Genomic DNA, 27,431 nt, shown 5'->3' with positions numbered 1-27,431 from the left:
AACTCTAAGGTCTGCTGCATACTAGGAAACTGTTGCAAGCAAAATTGCTTATTGCAAACATTTTTGTGGTGCTACTAGATTTGCGTGAACAAAGCATTACGTGAAAACTGACGCCATCAGAGGGCGCTGTTCATTCTGAATGAATTCACCCTGAATGTCTCCTAGGGCTCAGGCTCAATCGTAAGGGATTGTGTCCACCGAAGCATTCATGTATAATGTGATTGTTGGTTATTTTATGTCAGTTTTCATGATTAAGAGCATTGGCATAAGTGAAGATCTCAGTGTAAAGCTGGTTACACATTCGTGGGGCTAAACAGGATATGACAAAGGCCACTGGAAAATCTCATCTACCCACTTACACACAGAGGTGTAGGGTTGTGAAATTCGAGGGCTGAGTTTAGAGATTGTAATTCTCATTAAATACAGTAATTACTCTAAACACTAAAATAACTCAAGTCCATTTGTGATGTTTCCACTGTTGACTTTCCACACGATGAGGAAAATCGGCCAATCCTGCCAGCCTTTCAGAGCTGTGACCATCAAGTTTGTTTATGGTGTTCATTTCCACCCAATCAAATTAAACTTCTTGTTGGATGTTTGAGGCCACAGAAAGAGCCATGATTGTTGGGTTTCTTTCATCTCCTCTTGAAAACAGCCAATTGCGCGGTGGCACAGGCGGCCACACACATAAACAAGACACACTTGAGTGTTCACTCGAATGACTGAGATTCAGGTCTTGCTGCTTTGAGTGACAGGCACTTTAACTCCTTTCTGTCCTGTAGCTGTTAAAAGACAGAGAAAGTGACAATATTTAATGATGAACAGCAGGAAAATTAAAGTGTTAGGTGTTAACAAATTGGCATAAAAAACTTGGTTACGTTAAAGTTATTATAAAATTATCTAAAATTTTAACTAAGTTTTTTTCTTTTTCACTTTAATGTTTACAGCTTTAATTGTGGCTCATCCAGTCAGATACATTTTGGATCTTTTATTTTTAAATTGTGCTTCTTAATGTCATTCATTTGTTACGAACAATCATATTTTTTTGGTTTGTGTTCATCCAGATACACATAAAAAAAAAGAAATGTTTGTTATTTATCTTTTTTTATTAGATGATTACAAATAGGTTATGGTTATCTAGCATATGAATAATAATGCAGCTGAATATACCTTAACTCTAAAACTGCATACTTATTTATATGAATAATATTTTTGTACACACTACCATTAAAAAGTTTGTAGTCTGTAAGATTTTTGACCTTAAAAAAATCTTTGATTTTATGTTCACCAAGTCTGCATGCATTATTTAATTAATATTGTCACAAATAAAAATAACTTAAATAAATAATCATTTGTTTTTTTTAAATGTCATTTATTCCTGTGATGGCAAAGCTGAATTTTAAATCACTACAAACTTTTTTTTTTATTTTTTATTTTTTTTTTATCAATGTTGAAGTTGTGTTGCTTAATATTTTTGTGTAAACTGTGATACATACATATTTTTTTCTTTTTTCTTTGATGAATATAAAGTTCAAAAGAACGACATTTATTTAAAAATAGAAATCTCTTGCAAAATTATAAATGTATTTACTGTTAATTTTCCAAAAAATAAACAAATAGTTAAAAATACAGTAAATACTGCCAGTCAATTGTTTTTTAATAGTAAGATTTTTTTAATTATTTTTTTAAGAATTATTTTCTGCTCACCAAGCCTGATTTATTTGATCCAAAATACAGCAAAAACAGTACAATTTTCAAATATTACTATGTCTATCTGTGTTCCCACCAACCAAACACACTGACCTCTTAAGTCAAACTGAAAACATGTAGTGAGAAAACAGCCTATGCCACAAGTTTCTTTTAAGAGGTACGAAACTCACCCAGTTTGTACTTCTCCTTAGCTTCAGCACGCTCTTTTGCATCAAAGTACCAAACAGTGATGGCGTAGCTGTGGGAAGAGAAAGAATAATTCAATCAGACAGTCTGATGACCTTGTATTGATCTGATTATCTCAAGGCAGATGTTTAGGAACTGTGATACGGAGTCATGTGGATCATTGTTAGGATAAAGCACAGAAAGGGTTAATGATAGTAAAGCGACTCGTTTGTTTATTCCTAGATCTCTCCTACCAGCACGCGTGCACAAACTGAAGCGGTGGCCACTTGCAAGCAGGAAGTACGTACTTCCTGCGCCCCACCTCGCCCCCCAGCTGCGATGGGGGCTGATACACCATGACCCTCATCCTAAATGTAGGATGTAATGTAAAACGTAAACAGCAAGGGCTTCTTTTGATTGTTTTACTAGAAAAGGATGGGCTAAAATTACAGCGTTTGGTTTGTTTCATCAAACTCATTTAAACACAGAGCGTCTTCCTGAGGAAGAGCAGCTGCAGGTGCGGCGGTTTAAGAGCAGGATCAAATCAAACCGCATATTTGTAGCGGTGCGAGAACAATGGTGTGGATGAGGACAGACCAGTGCATGTGTGTGTGTGTGTGTGTGTGTGTTTGGATAGATCACATTCCATGAGATGAGCGGTTGCAAGAACGGTAGGACTGCGGTTTCTACCACATGACATTTTACAACATAAAATAACTTTTCCCTTTCATAAAAATGTAAAACTATCTGATGTTTTAAGAGACTTATTGACCTGAACACACAGTCCATGTCTCTATGATATCATTTTTTTGTTTTCTGTTTCTGCATTTGGTCACACCACATGACTGAGATCTGACAGAATGCTTGTAATACAGTTCCATTCATTGCATCCACAGAAAAACTATAGTGCTTTACAACTATAGTACAAGAGCAAAAGAAACTTATAACTGCATCTAAACCAACAACATGTTTATTAGATCCTGAACCCACTAAATTACTGAAAGAGTTGTTACGTGTACCAGAAGAACCGCTTCTCTTCTCAATATTATTAACTCGTCGTTATCTTTAGGTCACGTCCCAAAACCATTCAAGCGGGCGGTTATTAAGACTCTTATTAAGAAACCACAACTAGATCCTAGTGAACTGGCAAATTACGGACCCATTTCAAATCTTCCTTTTATGTTTAAAATTTTAGAAAACGTTGTGTCGGTTCAATTGCTCTCCTTCATGCAAAAAAAATTACATCTATGAAGAATTTCAGTCAGGTTTCAGGTTTCAGGTTTAATAATTTAATTGTTAAATTATTACAAATGATTTGCTTTTTGCATCAGACCAAGGCTGCATCTCATTGCTAGTTTTACTTGATCTTAGTGCTACATTTGACACCATAGATCATGACATACTCATCGAATGCAAAATATACAGGTATTCAAGGACAGGCTTTAAGATGGTTTAGATACTACCTTTCTGATCATTATTACTTTGTATATTTAAATGGGGAATCATCTCAATTATCAGCAGATAAGTTTGGGGTGCCGCAGGGATCTGTCCTAGGTCCTCTGCTATTTTCTATATACATGTTGCACCTTGGTAATATTACAGGATAACTTTCCACTGTTATGCCAATGATACTCAACTATATATCTCCTAAGCTAACAGAGTGTGTTAAAAATTTAAAAGGATGAACAATAATTTTCTCCTATTAAATTCAGATAAGACAGAGATATTACTTATTGGACCAAAAACAGTACACAGAATCTCTTGGATTACAACTGGCAACTAGACAGACTGTTACTTCCTCTATATATTTATTATATTAGGACTATTGTAATGCACTGCTAGGTGGTTGTCCTGCAATAATCAAGCTAAGGGTAGTCCAAAATGCAGCGGCTAGAGTCCTTACAACGTCAAGAAATATGATCATATTACCCCAGTCTTACAGTCTCTGCACTGGTTACCTATTAAGTTACAAAATCAGTTACAAAATATTACTGCTTGCTTATAACGCCCTTAATGGTTTAGCTCCTGCGTACCTAACTAACCTTCTACCACGCTACAATCCATCATGCTCCCTAAGGTCACAAAGCGCTGGACTTTTTGATAGCAAAGTCCAGTTAAGGAGGTTGAGCTTTTTCGCATTTGGCTCCCAAACTCTGGAATAACCTTCCTAAAAACATTCAGAGTTCAGACACACTCTGTTTAAATCTAGATTAAAGACATCTTTTTAGCCAAGCATTCACATAATGTTTCTCGTAATTTTGTACTTCAGCTATATCTGATCAAATGCACATTTTCATTCTTTTGCTTGGGTTGAACAGCAGCTATGCTAATTTAGTCTCTATCTGGTTCTCTGTTTCTGCCATGGGACTTGCATCCCGAGGCAACTAGGAACTAGACAATCTTTAGTCTGGATCCCGAACACCTGAGAAGAGATGATGCCAACCCCTTGGAGGATCTCAGATGATTTCAACCCTGGAACAACATACAGAACTAACAAATATTGTTTAATCGCAAAGTTTAATCACAATCGCAAATTTTAATCACAATCGCAAAGTTTAATCGCATCATATAATCATTGCAGTTAATAGTGTTTACCATTTGTTTGATTACATGTAATTTGTAACTAACTGCATGATTCTTACTGTAAAATTTCTGCCATAATCACCACTAATAACCTACTCTATACCTACTATAATGTAGAAACTTAATATTTTCTGTAAAGCTGCTTTGCAACGATTGGTATTGTGAAAAGCACTATACAAATAAAATGGAATTTAATTGAACTGATTACTTTAAAATAAATAAATAATTACAATAATAAAGGATTATGCAGAGTTCCTTTATTAGGAATTACATTATTTTAATAAAGCTTTTTTCATTATGATATAAGGATAGTTGTACCACCCTGACATTATTAATCAATTCTCCAAAAAAAAAAAAAAAAAATAATAGTAATAATTATTCAAATAATAAAAACATGATAATCACAGAAGAGATGACTAAAACCATTATTAATCATTTTAAGTATAAATATTAGATGTAAAACTTAAAGGAAAAGCTTAAATGATTGGCAATTAACTGAAGAAAGTACTAATGTGCTTACTAGAACTAAAACTGAAATAAAACAAACTAAACTAAATAGAAATAGAAATAATAAAAAATAGATGGATATAGAACTGTTGAAAGACAGTTGTAACACCCTAAAATATGTTTTATGTAATCCCCCAAAATATGATATTTAATTAATAAATAAATAAAAAATATGGTAAACACAGAAGAGGTCATTGTACCAGTGTTGTTATCATTAAGTCCAGGGCTGCTTGACAACAGTAGGTGCTTCATTATTTTAGTCTTAAACCATTATTTGTCATTTTTAAATATAAATATTAGATTAAAAACTTATATACCGTACAGACCAAACGTTTGGAAACATTACTATTTTTAATGTTTTCGAAAGAAGTTTCTTCTGCTCATCAAGCCTGCATTTATTTGATCAAAAATACTGAAAAAACTGTAATATTGTGAAATATTATTACAATTTAAAATAATTGTTTTTAAATTTATTATACTTTAAATTATCATTTATTTCTGTGATGCAAAGCTGAATTTTTAGGATCATTATCACATGATCCTTTAGAAATCATTCTAATATGATGATTCATTATCAAAGTTGGAAACAGTTCTGCTGCTTAATATTTTTTCAGAACATGTGATACTTTTTTAGGATACTTTGATGAATAAAAAGTAAAAAAAAAAAAAGAAGCTGTGTTTTTAAAATATAAATATTTTGTATTAATAATATACACTACTGGTCAGTAATTTGTGGTCAGTAAATTTTTTTCTTTTTTTTTTTTTTAATAAAATCAATACTTTTATTCAGCAAGGATGTGTTAAATTGATAAAAAGTGATAGTAAAGAAAATATATTATTAGATTTTTATTTATTTTGAATAAATGCAGTTCTTTTTAACCTTTTATTCATCAAATATATTAGACAGCAGAACTGTTTCCAAGACTCATAATAAATCAGAATATTAGAATGATTTCTAAATGTTCATGTGATAGACTGGATGTTACATGTGACACTGAAGGCTGGAGTAATGATGCTGAAAATTCAGTTTTGCATCACAGGAATAAATTATTTTTTTAAAGTATATTCAAATAGAAAACTATTATTTTAAGTAAATATAATTATGTAATAATATTTCACAATATTACTGTTTTTTCTGTATTTTTGATCAAATAAATGCAGGCTTGATGAGCAGAAGAAACTTCTTTCAAAAACATTAAAAATAGTAATGTTTCCAAACTTTTGGTCTGTACTGTATATATATATATATATATATATATATATATATATATATATATATATATATATATATATATATATATATATATATATATATATAAAAACAATGAAATACAAATAAATTAAAATAAATAGAAATTAGTGCTGTCAAGGTACCAAAATTTCAGTATTTGGTATAAATACCAGTGAAAATCTGCAGTTCTCTGTACCAATTTCGGTACCAAAGCAAAACACAAAAACATGTTAATTAAAAAACACATTATTTTTATTAATAAAGTCAAAGAAAAATAAAATTCACAATTCTTTATACTTATTTAAAATTGTGTATCAAGTTTTTCTGCAAGTAACAAAAGCATGAAAAAAAGTTTCATCCGAAAGTTTTTGTAATATTTCTGCTGCTGCTGAAAAACATCTACAGTATAAACTGATGTCTGTTTTAGGGTTTGCTGATGTGTTTTCAGGATCTTCATAGTCTGCAGCTGTAAAAGGAAAATACATTATAATGTTACTTAAGTAAAGCATTGAGCTGAGTCTGACCAAATGCAACATTAGATCATAGACAACAGCTAAAACATAACTTTTCAGTAAATAACAAACCTCAGCTTTTATAATAAATTTAGATAAGATTACAGATATTTTAAGTCAAGTGTATATTCAATAGATGGCAACTATAGTATTAATTAAAAACACTTTACAATAATATTAATTTTTTTTAATAACATGACCTATCAATAAACAAACAAATAAACAAAATGATTCTTCTTAGAGTTAATTTCAAAATTTACTAATACATAAAATCAAAAGTTCAATCTGCTAAAATTATTGAATGCACGATGAATGAACATGAATGATCAAATGTTTGTATTAAATAACATTCAAAAACATTAATTAATGTAATTAAGTTGATGTAAGTTGATGTTAGAAAATAACAAGACGGCATGTTAATGAATGGTATCTTATTGTAAAGTTTATAGACTACAGGAGATCAAATTTGACTATACTTTAATCCAAGCTGTGTACATATTTCATATTAAAGGGCTTTTAAGACCAGCTAGAGTTATCCAGCCAAAGTTAGCTAAAAAAAAAAAAAAAAGCCCAGAACTGTTTTTTTTTCTGACTGATTGATATGAAATAAACTATGTTAACCATTTGTAGATTCTCTAACACACGTATTTTAGATTCACAATTCATTTAAAAGCCTCTGGTGTGCAAAAATAGTAAATACTATCCTGTCATCCATTTTTTTAATCCTAATAAAAGTTATAGGAGCATTAAATAGTTAATAAAGAAACTTGATTTTAATGCTCATTATATTAGCGTTAGCCGTGCTTATGCTAACAATAAACTATGCAAAAAACAGTGACGTTTTTTCAATCCGACATTCAAATTAAAATATGGAATAATATTCATAACAGAAAATCCAAATATTACAAATTAAAATGAAACTTACCTGATTGAACTCTTTCATTTTTTTCTGGGTGTCGTCTTTAAAGTGTTTTGTTTGGCATGCTTTCTCCTTTGAGGTCACCCAGTGCTTTTATGAAGAGGGAGCATAGGCGCTCCTTTCGGATAGCGCATCAAGAACCGGGGTACTCGGTATCATCGGTACTTAAGAAAATCTGGTACCGTAATGGTTTCATTTTTTTTGTACCGACTTGGTACCGAAGTACCGGGTCTTTTGACAACAATAATAGAAAATGTTAGATGGATATAGATATACAGAAAGACAATTTCACCACCCTGACATGTTTTACTTAATTCACTAAAAAATATTTATTTTAATTCATAAATTAAAAATATGATAATCAAAGAAGAGGTCCATTTAAGACATTGTACCAGTGCTGTTATTGTTAACTAAAACTAATTAAACTAAAACTAAACCCATTCTTAATATTTTATTTTTTCATAAATAATGCTTGAATAACAATTAGGGCTGTCAACGAATATTCTAAATTTGAATATGTATTCGAATAGTTTTAAAAAAACTAATTTCGAAGGTGAAAATTAATATTCGAATAAAAAAAAAAATGTGGAAAAAAAGGCCCGCGGTAGTAGAGGCATGGTTGTCTGCCTTGCGAGTGGGCGCGCTAGCGCGCCTGAGGGTTCAGGGACAGGTCACAGCCTCACAGGAGTCGCACTGTCTGGCACAGCATCACTGCTGAAAGTTGACGCGTCTTCATGGAAGATGCCAACAAGTGCAGAGCCCAACTCGACCGCAGCAGAGAAAATGAGGTAAAATTGTTGACCCGCGAGATTGTTGTATGCAAGCTATTTTACAGTTAGCATACCATTCGACAACTAGCAACATGAGGTCACATCTCAAAAATGTGCACCCAAATGAGCATGGCATAATGTGTGGAACTCCAGCTAAACAGTCACGTCTTGACACTTAACGTTACTTTGCATCGCCCGCCGCAAGCACTTTGTCTGCAACATGACAAGAGGCCATAACGGATAAAATAATTTCGTTCATTTGTAAGGACATGAGACCGATCAGTATCGTGGATGGGGCACGCTTCGGGGAGTTCTGTCAAGCAATGGATCCGAGGTTTGATTATTTATCATTTCATGTCAATGAAAAGTTCCATGTTTACCACAGCACAGCTCGCTCGGAGCATTCAATGTCAGTTCTATATGCTGTAAAACTTCAATAATATTAATAATATTTGTTTCAATCACTGAAGGAAGCCTGCTATATTTGGGACAACAGTCGCGACCTTAAATTGCTTGCACAAAAATTTGTTTGTTCATTTAAACCATTATGCGCAGAGAACGTGAGGGTGAGAGAGCCTGAGGTCTGCAGTCTTGGCCATTAGTTGATTTCCTTGTTTTTGTGTAGGTAATACGTTGTCATATATGTTTAAACTTAAATAGACTATCTATACAAGTAGTTATGTCTCTTTGTATTATTTTGTCCTGTTATTGACGTAATGCGCGTCAATTACAACATTCGCAACCAGATGTTCGAATAGTTCGAATATTCGTGTATTTTTTAGAGGGAATATTCGAATGTCATTTTTGAGCAATTTTGACAGCCCTAATAACAATAGGTTGTACGTTTGAAATGCATTTGGCTCTTTGTGAGTAACTGTGTAACTGAACAGTGTGTGTCCTCACCGAGTGGCAAAAGCTGGTTTGACCTCATGTGGGTTCCGGCGATCTGACCAGAAAATGAGCAGACGGTCAAACAGAGGCTCGATATTGGCTACAACATTACGACCCTCGGGGATGATCTGCAATAAACCTCCATGAACCTGGATAAACAGATCAAAACCAAACAGCAGAAATCGATTAGAGGAGACTCCCCTCCTGACTAATACAGCAAGAGCAAACGCAGGGTCACGGCATACCTTCGCATCCCAGTCCTTGTTCAGATAGTAGATGCAGGTTATACAGCGTCCGTCACCGTTAGGATTGTCCACATGTCGCACGTATCCTGTTCCATTTCCAGGGTAACACGCAACCATGGCCTGATCGTACAGAAGAGAGGGGGTTAAAGAAACGTAAGGTTTTAGGATGATTAACAATTAAGTAAAGACATTTTGTGACATTGTTAAACACTACAGGAACACCTACTCACATTTAAAGTAATAACTACCAAAACAAGGGTTTTAAACTAAGCAAAAAGGTTTTTAGTATAATAAATTTAAGTATCGACCTGGTACTGAAGTCCAGGGCTGTTTGACAACACTACGTTCTTCATTATTTTAGTCTTCTGGCCCTTTAAGAGATTTCCAGCTCACTTTTCTGCAATATGGAAAACGCGAACAGAATCGTGGAATTCAGTCATAAAAACGGAACTTACTGTATAATGCGGAAAGTAATCGTCGTTAAGTCGTTACACTTAAATGTAATCAAATCGCGATACAGAATAGCATCCATAAATATTAAGTCGCAAAAAGACTATTTAAATTTGAATCCTCTATTTTCTGCGTGTCTCTGTGCAAATGAATGGCACAGATGCAATGGTATCGTTTACTACACGCACACTGAAAAGCGTGTGACGCTCGTGGTGGCTTCAGCATTGGTCGCTTCACTAAATGAGGACATAAATACATGAACATCTCCTAATCTGCACTGAGAGTCACTTCATGAGCATTTTACCATTTCTGTTTACCATTACTATTATATCATATATACACAGAAATTTAAAGTTATTCACAGCAACCTGTCAAAATAAAAGTTTGGTTTAACTCAAGGACATTTTGCCAGAAATACATAACTACTCTTCAATAGAATGTATATACTACTACTACTACTAAAGTTATTAAAACTTTATTTTACTTTTTTAAGGAACACTCACACATCATTTCTTCCATGTTTTAATTTTAATGTTTGCAAAAAATTTAATTTATTAAAAATAAAGTTTCTTTAATTTTCAATAATAAAAAGATAAATGAAATTGTTTTATGCCTTCATTTAATAACAAGACAAATTTAAATACAAAACACAGAGGGGGAGGGTTTGTTTGTTCCAGTAGTTTGTTTACATGCTCCGATGTGTTAAGCTGTGGTGCTCATACAGGCCTCATCAGCTCGTACCATTTCCAGAACCCCACCCCCGATCTGTTACTATCGTCTTTTGACTGTTCAGAAAAAAAGGCCAACAAACCACCAACAGCATATGGCTCGGCTTCTGCAGAGCTGAGCTTTGGCACAACTTCTGGCTGATATGAGGCATTCCTGGGCTGGATGATGGTGGAGATGTTAAAGGGCTCTGTTTCGGCAGGAATGCAAGTCATCAGGGTGCTCTGTTAGCTGCGGCTCTGTGATATGGTCAGTTCTTTATCAAGCCCCAGAGAGAATCTCCCCTAACCCTTATCTCAGCCTTTATCACTGGAGCACAGCATAGTGCTAACATGTGTCACATGGGTTAAACGGCAGCACGTGGACAGACAGCGGCACGTTCAGTCCACCTCTCTTTCACAGCCAGCATGCACTACAGCAAAAGGTCTGTTTGAAGATCAACAAAAGTGACTATGCACTATTTCCTTAAAGGGATACAGTAGTTCCTCCAAAATGAATATTCTGTCAATATTCACTCTCATGTCATTCCAAACCTGTTTGACTTTTTTACTTCTGTGGAACACAGAAAAAAGATATTTTGATGTTGGCAACCACAGTTTTGGTGACCAATGACAGAGAGAAATGAACGCTCTAAATTTCTTCTTTTATGTTTCATGTCAAACAGTTGTGGAGTAAATTATGAGAGGGATTTTTTTTTTGAGTAAATGATCTCTTTAATTTTGGGTACATTGGGTAATTTTGGGTAATACAGTAGATACACACACACACACACACACACACACACATATATATATATATATATATATATATATATATATATATATATATATATATAGATATATATATATATATATATGTTTAAACTGTCGCTTTCTACATACTGACACAAGGTTACACTCAGTAAATAATATAAGAATATTATGACTGAATGCATGAATGAATGATTCAGTGCTGAAGGACATAGTGCTGTCAAACAATTAATCACGATTAAATGCATCCAATATAAACGTTTTTATTTACATAATATATCTGTGTGTTATGTGTATATTTATTATGTATATATAAATACACATGACATGCATACAGTATATGTTTTGAAAATATTTAAATGTATTATATATATATATATATATATATATATATATATATATATATATATATATATATATCCATACAGTATTATTATTATTGTTAATATTTGTAATATAAACTGGAAATATTTTTCTTAAATATATACATGCATGGTTGTGTATTTATTTATAAATAATAAATATAGACAGAACACACACACATACACTATGGGGACATTTTTTTTTTTGGATGCAATTAATCACGATTAATCGTTTAACAGCACTAAATTAAATACTCAAAATTGGTATGAATTAGTAAATTTTTGAGAAAATTAAAAAATGATTAGCAGATAAAACTTTTGAATTTATGTATTAGTAAATGTTAACTAAAAATTAACTAAAATTAACCATTAATAAATGCTTTAGAAGTATTTTTCATGTTAACTATTCTGCCCTACAAAGGCAAAAGACTTTAACTCGCCTGTGAAACTGAGAAAAATTACTTTAAAGTTTTTTACTTGTCCATCCAAATTAATTATAGGTAGGACACTGGACAATTAAACAATTAGATGTATTAGTAATGAAAATTATCTACATTTAAAAATTGTGAGTTTAAACTTTTACCCCTATTTAGAAGTTGATGTACTCTGCCTTTACATTGTCTGCAAGACCAAGTAAGGCCAAGGCAAAAGGCAGTAACTTCCACATTATCAATATTTGGTTCCCTTTCAGTCGGTCACTCTCGACGCCATGTCGGTGACCGACGAATATGGGATATCGCTTCGATAGACCAATCTACTTCGAGTGTAAACTAAACGAGCCAATGCACATTGGCATGCAATTATTGCATCCAGCTGCCGCTGATCACTGCGTGAGTATAAGAGGGCAGCAGGTGCAATGCATACCAGCTTTTCGCTTCGGAGCCGAGCGTTAGTATCGCTCTGCTCAACTGTGTCTGCTGTGAACTACGAGTTCAGCACGCTCTCGGAAGCTTCGTGTGTTGGCGAGACGGCGCTTCAGCGGCGGTCGTTCCTGTGTCGAGTGGATTGCACACTTCAGGCTGCATTACCCCTGTCATGTTGCAAACGGCCAATTCCCCTGTGCGCCTCAGCACTAAAAGAGCATTTCCTAAAGAGCAAATTTCTCTAAAAGAGCTTCACGGGTGCGTCTTTGTAAAGACGACGGATCGTCCTTGTAAGGATGCCGTTTCACCCGTGCGTTTCTGGGTGCGGTCGTTACCTGGCAACGGGTGATGGTCACGATCACTGCCTCGCGTGTCTGGGCGTCGAGCACGCTGAGGTGGCTTTCGTGGATGAGTCATGTTCTCACTGCGGGAATATGACCATCTCGGAGCTGCGAACCAGGCTCCGCTACCTTCAGGGGGGCGGAGTCCCGCTGCACAGTGTCACAGGGTCTAAAAGAGCATTTCCTAAAGAGCAAATTTCTCTAAAAGAGCTTCACGGGTGCGTCTTTGTAAAGACGACGGATCGTCCTTGTAAGGATGCCGTTTCACCCGTGCGTTTCTGGGTGCGGTCGTTACCTGGCAACGGGTGATGGTCACGATCACTGCCTCGCGTGTCTGGGCGTCGAGCACGCTGAGGTGGCTTTCGTGGATGAGTCATGTTCTCACTGCGGGAATATGACCATCTCGGAGCTGCGAACCAGGCTCCGCTACCTTCAGGGGGGCGGAGTCCCGCTGCACAGTGTCACAGGGTCACAGTGGTGGCAAACCCCGCAGGGAACCAACCCTCTGGGGCCCACCACTCCTCTTGCACCTCCGATCCAGTGGAGCAACCCACGGAACGCACTGGGCCCTCTACAGCGAGCGTACCAGTGGTATCCAGTGGGCCTCCCCCCGACCGGATGTCGATCTCAGCATCGGAGGGAGAGCTGTCGGACGAAGATTCGGCTGCGCTGCCGCCCTCTGGGACGGTGGCAAGGCCTGAGTCGGACCCCCGAAATGTCAGCTATGCTTTCCCGGGCCGCCGAGAGGGTAGGGCTAGAGTGGAATCCTCCACCGCGTCCCGAGCCCTCGCGGCTGGATGATTGGTTTCTCGGGGTGGCGCGCACTGGTTCTCAGCGCCCCACCCCAGTGCCTTTCTTTCCGGAAGTGCATGACGAGCTCACCAGGTCGTGGACGGCACCTTTTACTGCCAGAAACCGGCCGGTGGGCTCCTCCTCCCTCACCACCCTCGATGGCGGTGCAGCGAAGGGGTATTCGGGAATCCCGTCGGTGGAGCAGGCGGTAGCGATGCAATTGTGTCCTAAGTCCGCCTCCTCCTGGCGTGGAGACCCGGTGCTTCCTTCCCGGGCCTGTAGGCACTCGTCTGGTCTGACCGGCAGTGCCTATACGGCTTGCGGGGAAGCTGCTTCCGCCTTACACGCCATGGCGTTACTGCAGGTGCACCAGGCTAAGGCACTGAAGGACCTGCACGAGGGTGGTCATGACCCGGAAGTTCTAAAGGAGCTCCAAACCGTCACTGACCTCGCGCTCCGAGCGACGAAGGGTTGGAGCGAAGGCTGTCTCCCTCCACCCTCAAAGTCCAGGTTGCCGCTATTGCTGCGTACCATGACCCCGTGAATGGGAAGTCTCTGGGTAAGCATGACCTCATCGTCAGGTTCCTTAGAGGGGGCAGAGGCCTCTAAGCAGAGGATGGCCCACTGGATTGTGGATGCCATAACCCTGGCTTATCAGGCTCAGGATGTGCCCTGCCCGTTCAGGTTGCGAGCTCACTCAACTAGAAGTGTTGCATCCTCCTGGGCGCTGGCTCGTGGCGCCTCGCTGACAGATATTTGTAGAGCTGCGGGCTGGGCGACCCCTAACACGTTCGCTAGGTTCTATAGCCTTCGTGTAGAGCCGGTATCCTCCTGTGTTCTCATCTCAAACGGGTAGTGGCACTGAGAGGCCCCGGTTAGTGTCGGCTTGCTTAAACCGCTCCAGAGTGTCCGTATTGTAGACCCTGTTGAGATCCTCCATCACCCTAAGCAGCTGGATGCAGCGGAACGTCCGGCGCCAGACCTTCATGATGAATCTGTGAGAACCATGGAAGGGTGGGTTCCATATTGAGACCTAAGCGGCACTCATATGTGTATAGTCCACGGTATAGCCTTAGAGCCTGTGTTTCCCCGGCAGACTTCTGCCTTCCCAAGAGGGTTTTAATCACCTCAAATTTCTCCTTATACTCCTAAACGGATGCTATATGTGTATCTGCCTCCGAGACCTCCTTCGGGAAGGATGGGGCTTCCGCAGCGTCCTGGCTCCAAGCGGACCGGGTACGTTTTCCCAGTGTTATCCAATCTCACCCAGTGAGGTAGTGCTTTGACAACGGTGAGTGGAGCTACTTGTTCAGAGCCCCGGCCTACACCTAATAGGGGCGCAGGCGGCTCGCACAGGGCACTGGAAGGGGCAGCACCCATGGCGCTTTGATAGGGATCCCATATTCGTCGGTCACCGACGTGGCGTCGAGAGTGACCGACTGAAAGGGAACGTCTCGGTTACGTATGGTAACCCTCGTTCCCTGAAGGAGGGAACGGAGACGCCACGTCCCGTCACCATGGTTGCTGTACCGCCGCTGAGCTGCCGGGTCCCCAGCTCGGCTCCTCAGCGAAAAACTGGTATGCATTGCACCTGCTGCCCTCTTATACTCACGCAGTGATCAGCGGCAGCTGGATGCAATAATTGCATGCCAATGTGCATTGGCTCGTTTAGTTTACACTCGAAGTAGATTGGTCTATCGAAGCGATATCCCATATTCGTCGGTCACCGACGTGGCGTCTCCATCCCTCCTTCAGGGAACGAGGGTTACCATACGTAACCGAGACGTTACTGATCACCACTTACAAAATTGTTATAGCAGTACCACCTGTATAAAATCTAGAGATCATGGGCTATCCCATATAGGCTATTGCATACAGTAATGTGATTGTATTACAACCCGAATTCCGGAAAAGTTGGGACGTTTTTTAAATTTGAATAAAATTAAAACTAAAAGACTTTCAAATCACATGAGCCAATATTTTATTCACAATAGAACATAGATAACATAGCAAATGTTTAAACTGAGAAAGTTTACAATTTTATGCACAAAATGAGCTCATTTCAATTTTGATTTCTGCTACAAGTCTCAAAATAGTTGGGACGGGGCATGTTTACCATGGTGTAGCATCTCCTTTTCTTTTCAAAACAGTTTGAAGACGTCTGGGCATTGAGGCTATGAGTTGCTGGAGTTTTGCTGTTGGAATTTGGTCCCATTCTTGCCTTATATAGATTTCCAGCTGCTGAAGAGTTTGTGGTCGTCTTTGACGTATTTTTCATTTAATGATGCGCCAAATGTTCTCTATAGGTGAAAGATCTGGACTGCAGGCAGGCCAGGTTAGCACCCGGACTCTTCTACGACGAAGCCATGCTGTTGTTATAGCTGCAGTATGTGGTTTTGCATTGTCCTGCTGAAATAAACAAGGCCTTCCCTGAAATAGACGTTGTTTGGAGGGAAGCATATGTTGCTCTAAAACCTTTATATACCTTTCAGCATTCACAGAGCCTTCCAAAACATGCAAGCTGCCCATACCGTATGCACTTATGCACCCCCATACCATCAGAGATGCTGGCTTTGAACTGAACGCTGATAACATGCTGGAAGGTCTCCCTCCTCTTTAGCCCGGAGGACACGGCGTCCGTGATTTCCAACAAGAATGTCAAATTTGGACTCGTCTGACCATAAAACACTATTCCACTTTGAAATAGTCCATTTTAAATGAGCCTTGGCCCACAGGACACGAGGGCGCTTCTGGACCATGTTCACATATGGCTTCCTTTTTGCATGATAGAGCTTTAGTTGGCATCTGCAGATGGCACGGCGGATTGTGTTTACCGACAGTGGTTTCTAAAAGTATTCCTGGGCCCATTTAGTAATGTCATTGACACAGTCATGCCGATGAGTGATGCAGTGTCGTCTGAGAGCCCGAAGACTACGGGCATCCAATAAAGGTCTCCGGCCTTGTCCCTTACGCACAGAGATTTCTCCAGTTTCTCTGAATCTTTTGATGATGTTATGCACTGCAGATGATGAGATTTGCAAAGCCTTTGCAATTTGACGTTGAGGAACATTGTTTTTAAAGTTTTCCACAATTTTTTTACGCAGTCTTTCACAGATTGGAGAGCCTCTGCCCATCTTTACTTCTGAGAGACTCTGCTTCTCTAAGACAAAGCTTTTATAGCTAATCATGTTACAGACCTGATATCAATTAACTTAATTAATCACTAGATGTTCTCCCAGCTGAATCTTCTCAAAACTGCTTGCTTTTTTAGCCATTTGTTGCCCCCCGTGCCAACTTTTTTGAGACCTGTAGCAGGCATTAAATTTTAAATGAGCTAATTAAGTGGATAAAAGTGTAAAATTTCTCAGTTTAAACATTTGCTATGTTATCTATGTTCTATTGTGAATAAAATATTGGCTCATGTGATTTGAAAGTCTTTTAGTTTTCATTTTATTAAAATTTAAAAAACGTCCCAACTTTTCCGGAATTCGGGTTGTACTATTATTATTCTTTTTTGATCATAACAAGCAGACTAAAAGTTTAACATGCAAATGGATACTGTTTATTTGCTATGCTCATTAATGTAAAATACTGCTAGACATAGCATATTGCTTTTATATTGACTTGTATTAAATATAGCCTAAACTAAAAGAACGACTTGTGGATTGACGAACGCCAGCAAGCATGGATTGATTTTATCGGGTTACATGAAAAGGATAAGATATGGATTTAAGTTATGGATTTAATCATGCTAGCTAAAAGTTACGGTCTTTTGCCTTTGCATGCCAGTACAGTATTAACTAATATTAACAAATGGTTAAAAATCATTTGTATAACATTCACTGAGACTTGTACAACACAAATGTGTTGCTTATTCATTAGGTTACACATTTCTAAATATGTTTCTAAATCAAGTGACCACAGATAGCAGTCTAGAGCTGCTTTGACTGGGTTTTTTCTTGGCTTCTCTCATAACAGAGCAGAGGACATGACCTCCGCTGGCAGACTGAAGGGACACCAAAACTGAACAGATACTGTGTGACTGAGCAGAGAAATGCTCAATTATCCAATTAGAAAGAACAAAAATGAAAGTGGCTTCCAAAGTGGACATACACACACTGCTAAATGTCCCTCAAATACTACATCGCTGTCATCGATGTGCCTGCCAATGCATTGTGCACTCATCTTAACAGCCAATTTTCAAACAAATTATTTTTCAAACTCAAGTATTTTGTTTTGAGAAATCTGATTAATTCTTTTCAAGCAGTTCATGTAATGCAAAACCCACAATTGCACAATGCCGACCTGAGGGTCACGTTTAAAGTTTAAAATGCAAATTTGTTACCAGATTCAGGTCCATATTCTGATTAAGTTAAAGAATGTGGAATGTTCCTGTGTAAACCATGTGATCAGCATATTATCAATAAACTAAAAAAAGAAATTTTCTGCAATTTTCTTGTTATTTTACAACACACTTTAATACTTCAATGTAACTCAAATGAAACATGTCTCTCACTTATGAAGTTTGCTCATATTGTCCCAAAGAAACTAAAAAAATAAATAAAAAGTTAATAATAAAATTAATAGCCCATTTTATCTAATATTATACAGAATTATTATTGTTTGTACATATAAAGAGTAAACGTTCAACCTTGTGAAAAATAAACACACTTTATTGTACTTCATGTGCACTTTTAATCCAAAGAAAGATATTTTGTTTTTTAACAATATATTAACTTATTAAAAATGTATTTTAATACATGACATGCAAGTTTCAGATTTCAGAATTTAAACGACATTTTAGTAATATCGTCACGTTTTCCTATGGTGTGGGAACACGGAGCGAAGAAACAGGAGTACTAAACCAAGGAATTTATTCATATCACAGGAATCAAACATAACACAAAGAGTTGACATCAACAATACCAAACGCAGGACTAAACACAGATAACACTATTTATACACAGAACAGGATAATAGGAAGACGAGACACACCTGGGATCAATGGAAATTACACAGGGAACACCTGGGATTAAATCAAAGTAATCAGGACAGGAACAGGAAACTAACTAAATATGGGCATAGGAAACACATGAGGAGCAAAACATGGAACAGAGTCTGACAAATATATCATAAAAGCACTACACTTGACCCATATTTCAAAGGCAACAGAAGTAATTATGAAATTACACATAGAGGTGCACGGAATTTAAGTCCTACTTTTCATTTAATTGCAATTTCAAAAATATTATGTTCTTGCACATCCTTTTACAGTATATTATTTGTGTAAATGTATTAAAAGTACACTGAAGTCAGTGTACTTCTTTTTTCACAAGGGCAGTTTTGGCGGATCTTCCAAGATGTTTACATGAACCAAAATCTGATTAATACCGTCATATGCCAATTGTCTTATTCAGGTTTCTTGAAACCAGAATGTTGAATTAGTCGTTTATGGCCATTGGGTTAATGTGTTTCTATGACGCTTACATAATCAAAATGGAAAACCAATTATGATGCCATAATTTCCTAAATATTTCCATCTATGTCACTGGGTTGTGGTCAAAAACATTAGAATAACATCCAGTCAAACTTTCTCCACTGAACTACTACACTGCAGAGAAAAACACCCAGCTGAAGTGCTGATTAGATCCTGCTACATGATATCCTTTCTACAACTTTCTACTATTTTATAACCTTCTATAATTATAACTGCCAAAGATTAAGCATCTTAACAAAATAGTAAGACATTTTTACAGTGTAGGACAAGAGTTTGGAAATCTCGTAAAGTCTCAGACTTTGATGCTGTGGAGCAATAACTCCACGTTGGTGTTTACAAGACCTTATTTTTTTTAACTCCATGAGGTCAGCTTTTGGCATTTCAATTGACCCCCCTTACTGTTACTGTTGCTACATCCAACAAGCCATGCGGAGCTCACACAACACACGCTCTCACGCAGTGAAAAATACACTGCGGACTCGTGCGGAGCAAAAAGGACACTGATAACACACCGACAGACAAGACAGAGCAGGTTAATATTGCCATGTAAAAAAGTCTCAGCTTTCAAATTTTGTCGGCTCTTTTAATCGCTGTGGCATCTCAGTTCACGTGCTTCCTTTTTATTAGCACAAAATAAACATCAGAAGGTATATTGTTTCGAACCCAGAAAGATGTCAATGCAGATCATAAGGGAAATGTTAGCTCATGCAGTCCTCACGGACACAATGCCAGGGTGTTGTGAATGGTCTCTAAAGCCCTCGGAGTAGTTTTCAGCATGTGCCTGCTAGGATCTTCTGGGCGGTTACTTACTCATCCTCAGTTTATTTCGCAATAATGTCTAAAATTCCTAGAACAGTTAATCACTTACGGTAATGCAACCTGACTAAAGCTTCCATTCATTTCTGACTCTGACCTCATGCTATTAACTCTTAAGAGGATGAATGTGAATACAGCAATGCTGGTGGTGTTTTGTTTGACTGCTTCCTCTCTCTGGGAGAGGCGTATGAAGTCTGCCATGTACTCTCTGGTACTCGCTGTTCCCTCCTATTCATCTTTTCCCCCAGCCACGTTTTCCCAAAATCGAATGGTTTCTATGCATACGAGAATGAAACCAAGGTTTTTTTCTGAAAGCACTGGATTCGAGTGAAAGGAGGCTGGGCACAGGCACCCACACTCATTCTCCTGCAGTATACAACATGCTACGTGTCTTGTTTCCAGGGTAACAGCGAGAAATATTTTAGCCGGCTAAAAAGTAAAGGGTCTGATAAGGCTCGGAAGAGAAGACGGAGAGGAAAAAGAGAACTAATGGGATGGGTGATCAAGGACAATCAGCGCACTGGAGAGAAAACGAGGGAGTTACGCAGCCCCAGAGGAACAGAGACGTGAGACCAGAGCCATTCTGATGCAATGGGAGACGCTGAAACCTTTTTGATGTGGCTTTATCACTCTCTTGGACAGTTTTACATAGCCTTGGATTCATCATAATTCTATAATCAAATAGTGCTATCAACACTCTACAATTACCTAAATATTAGGGTTGCAACAACTAATTAATCATGCAAACTGTACACAATTCAAATAAATAGCAACTCACTGATAACAATCAGCTTTTGATAAACACCTGACAAACGCAAGTAAACTGTGTTGTTTTAAAATCGCTTGGGTTTTATCCGGTTTTGATGTCAAAACCTAAACAAACATGTAGACAATGAATAATAATAATAAAAAATGATAATAAAAAGTTCTTCTTCTGTGTGCTTTGATTCAAAAAGGTAGGGTAAGTCTGACTTTCTTTGCACATTTGCTGTGTAAACACTGGGTCGGTATTTCCGCCTACATCATGTGTGCGTGATTGTGTTATGTGTGAGGTTGAGCTAGTGCAAGATGAACATCTGTGGTTCAAAAGTATATTACTTATTTATTTTAGAAAATTACAGTTCATTTCACTAGATAAGACCCTTATTCCTCGGCTGGGATTGTGTAGAGTTACCTAATAAAAATAATTATAAGCCGTATAATAAGAAGAATGCAACAGGCCTACATTGATTGGAAATGCCAAATGCTGTAAACAGTGCCAATATTTGATTTTTTCGACAATATCTCTTGCTATCATCGATACATGATTATTGTCTTTAGCAATCCAGCGCCGGAGAGGTTATTGTGAGGTATCGTGGCATTTAAAATATATTCAAATAGAACACAGTTCTTTTAAATTGTAACAGTATTCCACAAATGTACTGTTTTTACTTTATTTTTGATCAATTAAACATCTAAAAACTTCTGAATATCTAATTTAACTGGTCTGGTTTCACTTTTTTCCATTTGTATCTTACTTTGTTTTCTAATCAAACAGATGGACATATTAATCAGTTGAAACAGTTGAAGCAGTACTGAATTTCAAACCTTTCTAAGATCAATTCCACAAACATCAGTATGAAAATGCACATTGATGGAGAGCATGCTTTGACCAAAATAAACCAATCAATTATCAAAAGTTGCAAAACTATAAAATATCAAGCCGTTTTTGCAAGATGTCTTTTTCAATCACTTGCAAAGGCAAGTGAACACCGCTGTGCTAGTGTTTTCAAGGTTTGAGGTATAAACGTATGACTGAACACTCGTGTGAAGCTGCACACCAACACTGGCTTCTTCTCAAACCTCTGATGATTTACGCATGTAAACAGCAACTGGTGTGACATACTGTTAAGGCAAAATCCACAATGAAAGGACAACACTTGAGACTAATGCAGTGCTCCCATCACTGCAGATTAAAAAGTGTTCACTGCAGATTTAGGCCGATGCGAGGACGAACAGATTAGAACAAAATAGCTGTTTTCTCTTTTATTGTTTTACAACATTTTTCCTGCAGAGTTGAATTTTCAGCATCATTACTTCAGCCGCCAGTGTCACATGGTCCTTCAGAAATCATTTTAATATGCTAATTTGGTGCTCAGCTATTGTCAGTTATTATTGATGCTCATTCATTAATAACAATAATACATTTTCCTGTTTATTGTCAAATTTTCAATTATTTAAAAATGTTTGCTGCTTGATATTTTTGTAGATTTATTTTTTTCAGGATTAAAAGCCCTTGCACACTGAGTCGGAAATGTTTCGTACACGAGTCCGAATATTTTTTTTTTTTCATATTCGTCATCCTTTCCTATTAAAATACTTGCTACATATACGAAAACGCAGAAAATTTAACCTGATCCTATTTTTATAGATTTTTTTTTTTTATGACGGATGATTTTCTCAAGCAGTGTGTAAATTGAAATGTCGTCGTATTTATTTTTTTACTTTCTAAAATTTTAGACTCAGTTTGCAATGACCTTTACCCTGCACTTGATCAAAATATATATTTTTGTAACATTAGAAAAGTCTTTACTGAACAATTTAATGCAAACTTGTTGAATAAAATAATGCATTTTCATTGACTGATTTTAACCCCAAACTTTTGAATAGTAGCGTATCATGGTTTCTCCAAAAATATTAATCGGCACGACTGTTTTCAACATAATAATTCTAATAAAAAGTGTTTCTTGAGCAGCAAATCAGCATATTAGAATGACTTCTGAAGGATTATGTGACTGAAGACTGCAGTAATGATGCTGGAAATTCAGCTTTGCATCACAGGAATAAGTTACATTTTAAAAAATAAGTTCTTTTAAATATGAATAAAGTTCCTTAATAATACTGTTTTACTCTGTTTTGCATCAAATAAACACTGGCTTGGTGAGCATAAGAGACTTTACATTAACAAAAACATTTAAAAATCAAATGACTAGTACTGTACAGTACATAAAACACTTTATTCATAGAACTGAGAATGTAGATGTGTTGTTCCTCTACCTAATTTGTGTTTGGAAAATGCTACAGCATGAAGATCACATGCCACTGGACACTGGATGGACCTGGCAAGCTCAAATAACCCGACCTGCGTCATAGGGGCAATTTCACTCAGACACACTTCTGCGCGCTGACAGGGCCGATGTGCGGAGATGTTCAGCCACACACTAACTGAGCAACTTGTTTTCTCAACGGTTCGTGACACCACAGTCTCAGTTACTCTCATATTTCAACCTAAAAAAATTTAATTCTCTTTTTCAGATCCAGGGTTTGTTTTTGCGATTTGTGTCCGATAAGCTGATACGGTCTCACGCGCACAATGAGCATACTGTATATACAAGCACGCACACACACTTTACACGCAAGCGATGCACTTTACTGCCAGTGAGAATATGTTGTTTGTATATGGGCTGGAGACTGAGATTGACAGATGAACCTTCAAAGCCAGAGAAACACTGATCTGGGATCAGATTAGACTGCATTTCTGCATTTTGGTAGTTGAGATCAGTGGAACAGTGAGAAAAACAGCCAGTCAATACACCCAACCGCAACTTCCTGAATGAAGTTTAGGACTGCTGGTGACAGTGTGTGCCAGTTTTGACCTTCAAGTACTGGCTTAACCAGCATCTACTGATACTGAATAAAGGGAAGACCGGGGAAAAATGTCAAACATAGATGTTGGCCAGATCTCTGTTACTATAAAGGCAAGATGACCTTTATGAATTTTCACCTAAATTTTGCTCTTCAAAAAAAAGTGTCCACTGTCAATAGCGTAGCGATACAGAAAGTACAGCTCACATAGATGTTATTTTTAGATCAAGCAGCTGTCTGTTGGTCTTGAACTTGAACCTGATACAAAATCAGAGTGGGAACTCCTTAAACAGATTTTCAGATTCCATTGATTCCTATTAAAAGGACTGGACTTTGACTGCTAAATTTGGTTATCAATGCTAAATTTGACAGCAACTTATTTTTTTTATTTGCATCAGATGTTGAATGTAAAAACAATACCATGCAATTCGAGTATGATTTTAGATGTTAAATGGATACTTCACTCAAACAGGAAAATTCTATCATTTACTCACTGTCATGTTTTTCCAAACCTGTATGCATTTATTTTTTCTGATGAATGGAAAAGAAGAAATTTTGAAAAATGTTTGCATTCACAATTGCTGTTAGCCACTGACTTCCATAGTGTGAAAAAAATGCTATGGATGTTAATGGCTACCGACATTCTTCCAAATATCTCCTTTTGTGTTCAACAGAAGAAAGGAATTCATAACAGGTTTGGAACAAATTGATGGTGAGCAAATAAAAAACTAAATCATTTTGGAGTGAACTCCATTTAACAGGGATGTTTTTCCAAAGGTGCACGTGAGGTCACGGAATTTTAGTTGTTCATTTTAAACTGCTGTTTTAAACTTCCCATATTTGTTTTGTAAATAAACTGAATCTTATTTTCATCTGTAATATTATTTTTTTCTTTTCTTTTTTGTGCCTTTGCAGATATTGACTTTCACAAATTAAACCTACCCTGAGAAATGCTTTCTGCAGTAAAGGTGTGACAGCAGCTATCCCCAGGGTTACCCTACTGCTCCAAAGTAACAAAAACAATATTCCACCCCAAAAATTTTTATTTTGTCATCATTTACTCACCCTCACATCATTTCAAACCTGCATGACTTTCTTCATACTGCTACAAGACTACTTTATTTTGAATATTCTGACGCATGTTTGCAACCAAACAATCATGGACTTCCATTGCTTTTCAGAATATCTTCTTTTCGGTTCAATAGAAGAAAGAAAGTTATAGATTTGGAATGACATGAGCTTCAATTTTAAGCACAGATATGTCACCTTACTCACCTTGGTGCGTCCGTTTATTACATAATTCCCCAGCTGTCCACTGGCCGCACTGCGCATGATGGCCATATCCACGCGAGCCATAAGTATCCCGATGTTCTCGCAGCCCGGCTCGTTGCCTTCGACCCAGGCGATCTGGTCTCCACGGATGTTCTTAGTTGGGATGTTTTTTTGGCTCACCAGCTGGCCGCCTCTGAACTTCCCGCTGTGATTGAGAGTCTCCACTTCCTCCAGGACCTTACTGCCCAGTCGATCGCCCAGGAAACCATCTTTTACGCAGATGCCGTAATATTTCATGCAGGGAACTATGTACTGCTGAGCCATGTGCTCTGGAGACCAACCTGCACTGGTGGCCACCGCAGGCGGAGCAGAGCAAACATCGGCCTGGTTCACTGCAACTTTGTGTCCATTGTGATAGACCCACCCGGGCGACGGCGCGGAGCCGCCACAGTTTTTGTGTTGGTGATTTGCCGCGAGGGGCGCAACAGCCCGTGTGCTTTTACTAGAGTCTGTTTTGGAGTCCAATTCAACCCTTCTCCTTTTGCATTCAAAAGAAGGGTCTGGTCCGTGGGACGTTTCCGAAGAACTACTAGATCCAGACCCTGATGCAGGGCAACCACCACCATGGGCCCCAAAGTCTCTGTTTTCCTCATCTTCTCTCCTCTGATGCTGGAATTGTCTGAATCGCACATCTCCACAAGGCTTCTTCAAAGGCCTGTCCAAAGTCCTGTCCCCATTAGCCGTGAGGCCCCCATTGGGGGTCTCCGCCAGTCCATTTGGATGTAAACACCCACTTTGCGTCTGTGCAGGGACCTCGCGATAACTTTCTTCTGCTGTAGGTGAAGGGGACACCACTCCTCCACCGTTACACAAGGGCAAGCCGCTCTTGGACTCCTTCAGAAGCGTGACCCCGGGTCCAGATCTAGACGCATGTTCAGCCAGCAGCTCGTCTGCTGTAGTCGCGTTCAGAACCATTGTATTCACTGCGTAAGCATTACAACAGCCATTGGTGACTCTCTCTTGCATGGAACAGACACTCTCGCGTCCGTGCGTTTTTAAAAGGCTCGTGTTTTCCAGTCTCTCCATGTCATGTCGTCTACCCCTGGAAGCGCACGTAGCTCACGTCCAATCCTCATTTTCTGCAGAATCGGCTCTGCTCAAGGCTGCCTGGCGGCGCTGTTACCACGGAGCTCCTCACTAAACTCTCACAGCACACCATAAACACGGTGCTTTTATTAGTTGTTTATAACGGAATTAAATACTAACTATTTTCCATGGTTGTTTATTTCCAGGGCACGGGTTAATGAGCGTCTAGAGACAGAGAGTAACATCGGTTAAATCACGTAAACAGTAATAGGAACGTTAACTGACACATTATAAATGTGCCCAGTCATACTCTGTATAATTTGGAAAATGTCATATAGATAGATGAAATGTAGTGTAATGAAACAATAATATATATATATATATATATATATATATATATATATATATATATATATATATATATATATATATATATATATATATATATATTATATATTATAAACTTTTGGTTGAAAAAAATAGATATATTTTAGGAGCAAAGTCCAGACCTTCTTCATAAACCTACTTGCAAAACTATGATTTTACGATATAAGTTAAATCAAATATGATTAAACCAGTGAAATGATCGGGCACCCACTCCATTAGTTTAACATATTTCTTTAAATACGGCCTATTTGTATAATACTTTGCATCACGGTAAACTGGTAAATATATATTAATTGTCTGTTCATAAAGTTAAGCTAAAGTCTTAGTTACGAACATATAAATAGTGCTGTATTTTGTCTTAGTGTACTTACCTCGATATGACAAAAAAGGCCAGCAGCGAGGTGTTCTCTCGCCCATATCCAGTACACGCTCATTCCAGCTGGTACAAATAATTAAAACAACATTTTCTCTGACAACACTGTAATTTCTGTCCCTTCAATCCTTGGTGAACAAAGAGTAAGCAGCCTACGCTTCGTATCTGATAAAACACTGAGCGGGTGGCGAAATTGCGCATCCTACTACGCCCAAGGCTTAGCTCATGAATATTGATTTACGATGCTCTCAAAGCATCCAATCAAGCAAGCTACTTAATATTAAAGCGCGTTGTTTCCCCATAGTAGGATTGTTAAACTCTCTTCCTGGTGTGACAGCGCGCCCCTCCCTCTCCTTCTCTCTCTCCATGAGCGGCTCTGACACTTACACGTGCGCACATTCACATCACGTGACCCGGAGCGCCACAACAACAACAGCGACTCATGAGATAGTCACACAAAATTTTTACATGAGGATGAAATAATTATTTCAAATTTCTAAATAGAGGATATATGCTATTTTAATTTCTTTTCTTTTTTTATCCTCATGAACCATTGTTTT

At 37.8% G+C, this 27,431-nt stretch overlaps 1 protein-coding gene across 3 annotated transcripts; it reads right to left on the bottom strand.

Annotated features, from left to right (window-relative positions):
- Nucleotides 1-213: 213 nt before the first annotated feature.
- Nucleotides 214-27,066, bottom strand: LOC132108183 (prolyl hydroxylase EGLN2-like). 3 transcript variants are annotated; one of them, XM_059514793.1, is made up of 6 exons: nt 26,870-27,066; nt 25,029-26,336; nt 9,534-9,653; nt 9,301-9,437; nt 1,881-1,948; nt 214-782 (listed from the first exon to the last, which is right to left on the bottom strand). In XM_059514793.1, exons 2-6 carry the CDS (start codon nt 26,109-26,111, stop codon nt 730-732), a joined length of 1,461 nt encoding a protein of 486 aa, XP_059370776.1. In that variant the 5' UTR covers nt 26,112-26,336; nt 26,870-27,066; the 3' UTR covers nt 214-729. The 3 variants fall into 3 exon arrangements, with proteins under 3 accessions (XP_059370776.1, XP_059370775.1, XP_059370777.1); XM_059514792.1 differs by lacking the exon at nt 26,870-27,066 and having other exon boundaries at nt 25,029-26,370; XM_059514794.1 differs by lacking the exons at nt 214-782; nt 1,881-1,948; nt 26,870-27,066 and adding an exon at nt 7,498-7,858 and having other exon boundaries at nt 25,029-26,374.
- Between the last annotated feature and the right edge of the window lie 365 nt (nt 27,067-27,431).

This window comes from Carassius carassius, chromosome 28 (genome assembly GCF_963082965.1).
Source record: "Carassius carassius chromosome 28, fCarCar2.1, whole genome shotgun sequence".
NCBI lineage: Eukaryota > Metazoa > Chordata > Actinopteri > Cypriniformes > Cyprinidae > Carassius > Carassius carassius.
Note: the sequence above shows the minus strand (reverse complement) of the source record. Positions and strands in the feature narration are given on the sequence as shown.